General features: G+C 41.6%; 1 protein-coding gene across 1 annotated transcript; it reads left to right on the forward strand.

Annotated features, from left to right (window-relative positions):
• Nucleotides 1–2,569: 2,569 nt before the first annotated feature.
• Nucleotides 2,570–3,412, forward strand: LOC109203528 (zinc finger BED domain-containing protein 1-like). Its single transcript, XM_019362920.2, has 2 exons — nt 2,570–3,008; nt 3,171–3,412. The coding sequence occupies exons 1-2, from the start codon at nt 2,701–2,703 to the stop codon at nt 3,280–3,282; spliced, it is 420 nt and encodes a 139-aa protein (XP_019218465.1). The 5' UTR covers nt 2,570–2,700; the 3' UTR covers nt 3,283–3,412.
• Nucleotides 3,413–6,641: the final 3,229 nt, after the last annotated feature.

The raw sequence follows: 6,641 nt of genomic DNA on the forward strand, positions 1-6,641 counted from the left end.
TTGCCGAGCTGAAGTCCAAGCGTCGCATGCTTGGACTTTGAGAGCCACTGAATCGTACGTAACTGTTACAGCACATCACATAACGGACCAGTGGAACCTTCAGTCTCATGTACTACAAACCCGAGCCATGCATGACAGTCACACAGGTGAGCACATTGCAGCGTTACTAACTGACGCTGTGGCTGAATGGGGATTGAACACAAAGGACCTTGTTGTTGTTACCGATAATGCAGCAAACACGGCTCTCACAGCTAGACTTGCAGGCATGACGCACATACAATGTTTTGCACACAGTCTGAATCTCGCCTCACAGAAAGCACTGAAAATACAATCCGTGGTGCGACTTCTCGGGAGGATCCGACGTGTAACAGCCCTTTTCAGGCGCAGCACCACCTGTGGCGTGTCCAGCGGGGTGGCCTGGGGGGCACAGGCCACCCCCCAACCAGACTGGCCACCCCAGGTGCCACCCCGAAGCCAAAACAATAAAATCCAATGAAATATCAAATGTACGATTATGTTTTCACAGTGAAGCTCAGATATCCGAGTGTAAGTGAATGCAGCATCGGCTTCTGCGCTATGAGCATCATGTTAGCAAAGGTAGGAGAGCCAAGCACGAAAGAGGCACCGCAGAAAACAGTTTTTCGGCGAAAGATTAACAGTTTAACATAGCTGGACTGGCCATCGAGCATGGCGGAGCTTCCACAGCGGCCAGCAGGTGGATGAGGGAAGGGTAGGCAGGAGGAGGAGAGACCCGAGGCAGCCGCCAGTCCGAGTGTCAGGTGAACTGAACTTCAGGTAAGAAGTTATGACCTGCAGTCTATCTGGGTCAGATATAAACCAAGTTTAGGTGCAGTTTATTTTCGTTGTGCTGACTTTTTACAGTCAGTTACAATAACTCGTACTGCGTGCTAGCTAGCATGATGGAGTTTCTATACAGCTGGGTGGGTGCTGTGATGTTACTGATGGTGAACTTTATTTTATTCATAAGTTTAGTTAGTAGAGTTTACAACGGCTCCTTAAAATATGTAATGGTCCCTCATTCAGAGAAAATATTACGTGTTACGTATTGAGCTGAGAAGAGACGCAGTTTGTCCCGGACTTTAGCTAGAATGGAAAAAAAGACACAAAGCTGGAGTTATTCTGTCGTTAAGCTGCAGCTGCCTCTTCTCCTCTCATTCTCCCCCCTCCCTCTCCTGGTGCTACTTCAATCATTAAACTGATCAATGATCAGCTGATCGGCTTTTCTCTCTTGTTTGTTTATCGCTCACTTTGCGCCAGAAAGAGGAAACCAGCAGATGTCGCGCTAAACAACAGCAGCACGTTTAAGCTTGATCAGCTGTTGTTAGAATTTATTTAATATTAATTTCTAGTATCAGCTGATGTTTGCTGGAGCCACAGCTGTAAAAGCTGCTGGTCATGATATCGGTTTGGTTATCTGGTGAGAGGGAAACATGAAGATGAAACCAGGAGATGTCCTTACTGAATCATCAGAGCTGAACAGCTGATGGAGAAACAGGTTTATCTTTTAGGTGACATGGATGAGTTGAAGGGAAGTTATGAACTGTTTCTGAGAGACAAATAACACCAGGATCCTTTTCTACGTAGCTGACAGCTGGTAACTGTGCAGGGGCGGGTCTAGCAAAGTTATGCCAGGGGACCAGGTAGGGCATTAACAAGGAAAGGGGGGCACAAAGAAATACTTTTCTTACTTATTGTCATTTAAAATATCTCGCTTTTATTAAATAATTATCTGAATCTTGCGAACAAAGTTTTTATCTGACGTAAAATTGATAGAAATCCTACATATACCAACAAGACAGTGTACATCACTGTCACAACAGCGTTTGTTTTCATTCAAAGGCTTTATGGTTTTAATACCTGGTGGGCCGGTCTCTGGTCAAAATGCCCAATTTTTTGTCCCAGTTCAGCCCTGCAGGTTAATACTGGCAGTGTCACCATGCCAGCTGACTGTATTTCATCATCAGCCAGTGTTGTTCTTTATACATCTATTTACTTGCTTTCAGGTTTCATTCAAATGTTAGTCTTTTCATTTGTTTCCCCACTTTTTTCCTGTTTCAAAATCAAACCAGTTTGTAAGAAGATTATCTTCTTTTTTTAATAGGCAGATAAAATTTTGCATTGGCTAATTTGCCAATTGTATGTTAAAAATGTTTGTATTTTAATATTCAAAAATGTTTTTGCCCAAAACATATGTGCACTATATGTCAGTAAAAATACTATGCAAATATTGCTGCACCGTAGTGGTTAAAACCTCATTCTAATAAGAGTCAAAAGCAAATTCAGTTATTAGGTTTACAGGGTTATTGAATGATGGTTAACTGTTGGTAGAATTGTTTTTTTAACATTATCTGCCAATTACATCTGCCACCCTTCTCCAAATCTGTGCCCCTACCTGGCCCCCCCAACAAAAATTTTCTAGACACGCCACTGAGCACCACAGCCAGCAATCAGTTGAAGCAGAAACAGTCCCTCCTTCAGCTACCAGCTCACAGATTGATCACGGACATAATTACAAGATGGAACAGCTCCTATGATATGATACAACGATTTTTAGAACAGCAACCAGCCATCTGTGCAGCTCTGCTTTCTGCAGAAGTTAGGAAGAGTGAAAAAGAAATTTTCACATTAAGTGAGTCTGACATCACATGTGCAGAAGAAGTTGTCAGGGCACTCAAGCCTATGAAGGACGCCACCCTGGTGATGTCAGAGGAGAGTATGCCAACCCTGTCCATCATTGCTCCTCTTCATGCCAAGCTTGTGATGGGTGCACAAGAAAGTGTTGATGATACACCGACAGTAAGGGACATTAAGACTGCCATAGCAGAAGATCTGGGAAAGAGATATGTAAATGAGAGGGAGACACTATGGATGGCATCAACTGTTGATCCTCGGTTTAAGGACCTGCCCTTCCTGTCTGAAGCAGAGACCAGTGAGACCTATTCCAGACTGTTGGACACTGTGGTGACTGTGATAAAGAAGGAAAAAATGTAAGTAAATAAATGAATTTATTTGGAAAAATTCAACTGAAGTTATAAGCAAGTGAATAAAGTTTTTTAAAAAAAACGCATATTGATGACATTTGTCATTAAATATTAGTGAAAAACAGGGTGAATCTTGGATTTGAATTTTGACTTTCTGACATTTTTCAGCAGCAAGAGAATAAGGAGACTGACAAACAGGTGGAGGAAGAGAATGCCACAGAGGAGGCTCATCACCCACATATCAAAGACAGCTTTGACTCCATCCCTCGGCCACCCCTAAAGAGACAGAGGACCTCATGTGCATTGGTGGACTTGCTCGGAGCTACGTTTGCCTCTACTAGTGACAATACTGCACCAAAATCAGAACATGATGTTGCTGCAGCTGAGATCAAAAGGTATAGAGATGAGACCCCTTTGCCTCTCACAGGAAATCCTCTCAGTTGGTGGAAGGACTATGAACAGGAATACCCTCACCTATCCAAAGTAGCAAGGAGTTTCCTATGCATTCCTGGAACAAGTGAGACATAGTAAATGCACAGAGAAGTGTCCTGAGAGCTGACCATGTCGATCAGCTTGTATTCCTGCACAAAAATCTGGAAATTGAACAATAACCACTGAGAAAACACTAAACATGTAAAATCTCTGATATGAGAATGTTTGACATTTTGGTTGAGTCTCATAAGCACTTTTATTTAGATGAGTAAATTCCTTTTTTCAGGTTGTACAAAGTGTTCCATTGATGGACACTGCAGAGCTGTACTTTATTTTAATAGCACTTTACATTGTTTGTTAATGTTTACTTGGATGGATTCTTCAAGCAATTTCATTTTTGATTTATATTTGTTTATGTTAAGGTCACGTAAAAAGTGCTTTGTTTTGATGCTCCATAGAGCAGTTTTTGGATAAGTATTTTACAATCATAGTACTTAGAAAGACTTCAGTGTTACATGTTTACTTTTTTCATGTTAAAAAAAATACTTGATATTTCAGTAAAGTAGTTTTTGTTTGTTTATTTGACATGACTTCTAATAAGGCAGATGTTAATTTCTCCATTCATTTTGAACTTAGAGAGAGTGTTTTTGTTTCAGATGTTTCATGTCAAGCATTTAACAGTTTGGACTGTTTACTGTGGGTTTTCCTAACTAAATTCAGTCCTACTAAACACAAATATCGTCTGGCTTTTAGTATCGCAATGTATCGTATCGTCTACCCTGTATTATGATACATATTGTATCGCCAGATGCTTGCCAATACACACCCCTATGTATGTATGTATATATATATATATGTTTTTCTCCAGGACAGGCCTCGGTGTGAAAGTCTTCCTGCACTGAGGGCAGCTGTGGATTCCCTTCCTGTCCTCTTCATCCCAGAAACTTTTAATACAGTTCCTGCAGTAGCTGTGTCCACAGGCTGTAGTCACCGGATCCTTCAGTAGATCCAAACAGATGGAACAAGAGAAGGTTTCTCGGTCCAGCTGAACTCCTCTCTGTGCCATTTCTCCTCTCAGTGTCAGTGACTGTGGGAGTTTCTGTTCTGTAGAAGTGAAAGTAGTCTGAGCGCTGATCTGAACAACATGTGTTTCTGCAGGAAATGGAGCCTCTGAGATCTTACACAATACCGCATGTTGATTTCATTCATCTCGAAAACTGCAGATCTGTGTACAGAGAGGAAGTGCCTTATTTCATCAAGAATATGAAGTAGTTTTCAGGCTTTGCCACATTCTAGGAGGAGGAAATGTGCAGAAACTTTGTGTTTAACCCGTTTAATATAGCAGAGCACTTTTAAGATTCAAATTTTAAGATTTCTCTTCATGTGGGAGGTTAATCTTGAGATCTCTTTGTTTCCAAAGTTACAGCAAGTGGGTTTAGATTAACTTACAAAAAATGTCACTGACACTTTGGCAGGTTCAGTTTTTAAGAGAAAAGAGAGAAAAAAAAGGAAACATCTGACATTTGTTCACGGCTTACAACGCTAATGTTGCATTCAGGAACCACAGCATGGACAGTAGAAAAGAGTTTTAAGCTGTACATCAAAATTTCTCTGAATCAAAATGTAAACATTACAGAGTAATCAGAAGTCAGACTACATTAGTGCATTTTGTTTTTGTATTATATGACAATTCTTCTCAAAAACTGTTAACTCATAAGCTGAGTGACTGTCACGATCCTGGGTCTTTTGACCCAGCGTTTTGAGTTTTAGTTTATTTTGATGTTTATGGTTTAGGTTTAAGTTCACTGCATTTTCTAAGTTCATTTATTTATTAGTTTCCCCTTGTGTTTTCAACCCCGGTGTTAAGTCTCCCTTGTCCTTTATATTTCATGTCTGCATGTCTGTTGTTGTCAAATTCATGTTGTCATGTCTGCGTTTCATTATGTTTCCTGTTTTATTTTCAAAGAGGTCCTGTGTTCGTTGTATTTAGTTTTACACTTCCCCTGTGACTAGGGATGGGTACCGGTGTCCGGTGCCATGAAGGCACCGGTTCTGACATAAACGGTAGTAACCAGACCGAAAAGCAGCGCACATTTCGGTGCTTTTTTTTTTTTCCTGAGCCAATTCTATCCAATCATTTTACGTTTCCGAGGATAGTAGGCGGGCCCAGGTATGTACGTTCTTTTAGAGCAGAGCTACAGATTAAAAATGCCCAAGGCGAAGCGGTCAAAAGTCTGGCTGTACTTCGCAGCAAAAGATGCAAACTTAGCAGCCTGCAACAAGTGCTTTAAGGTGATACTGTGATACTGTGCAAAGGAGGTAACACCTCAAATCTGATGAAACACCTGGCGACGCATTTTTTTTAAAGCCGAGAAATGCGCCGTGTTTGATAGCTTGCTGCGAGACCTCACACCGTGCACATCTACTGCGGGTGTGGTGCCTGTTATCGGACCCGGAGTTAGCAACATCCACCAAGAACCCGAAGAGTAGAGTCCTGGCCCCTAGCCCTGTCAGCGTAGCAGAAATGATGACGGATGATGATGACAGCAGCAGCCGTTCTTCTCTGGGTGAGTAGCTTCATGTTGTTCGTGTGTAATTCACGTTGAGTAGGCTAACCACATTATTACATTAATGCATGTAAGGTGAACTAGCAAACACCATCATAGTTACATGCGGCTGTCTTCTTGTTTGATGGCAGATACTCCCTTCACCCTGGCCAAAAAGGCTAAAATGACCAAAGAAAAAGTGGAAAACAGTTAAACATGAGAGGTTTTTGGGCAAAGTTTGTGTTTTTTCCATTGTTTAAGCACTGCTTCCAGCCAAGAGTGATACCATATATGCCCTATAGCTACAGAAAAGGCTAACATTGTTATCTTTTTACAAAAAAACCAGCTGAACATGAGAGGTTTTTGGACCAATTTTGTGTTCCCCATTCTTTAAGCACCGGTTTGAGCACCGGTTTGAGCACCGTTTAAGCACCGGCACCGTTTCAAAAGTACCGGTTTGGCACCGGTATCGGATAAAACTTAAACGATACCCATCCCTACCTGTGACATTGTTATGTTCATTTGTTTCAGCTGTTCCCCCATGTATTGCCACTTCTCCTGATCACCTCATGTGTGTATTTAAGTCCTCAGTCTTCCTGTGTTCAGTGTCGTGCCTCCCTCATAGCTGTGTGTTATTCTCCCTGTCTTCCTTGAGTTCATT

The sequence above is a fragment of the Oreochromis niloticus genome, linkage group LG3 (assembly GCF_001858045.2).
Source record: "Oreochromis niloticus isolate F11D_XX linkage group LG3, O_niloticus_UMD_NMBU, whole genome shotgun sequence".
NCBI lineage: Eukaryota > Metazoa > Chordata > Actinopteri > Cichliformes > Cichlidae > Oreochromis > Oreochromis niloticus.

What these genes read in the sequence shown, in the direction of transcription:
- LOC109203528 (XM_019362920.2), top strand. Translation starts at nt 2,701, where the DNA reads ATGAAGGACGCCACCCTGGTGATGTCAGAGGAGAGTATGCCAACCCTG. An exon ending in GTGATAAAGAAGGAAAAAAT is followed by an intron (nt 3,009 to 3,170) that starts GTAAGTAAATAA and finishes GACATTTTTCAG; the next exon opens with CAGCAAGAGAATAAGGAGAC.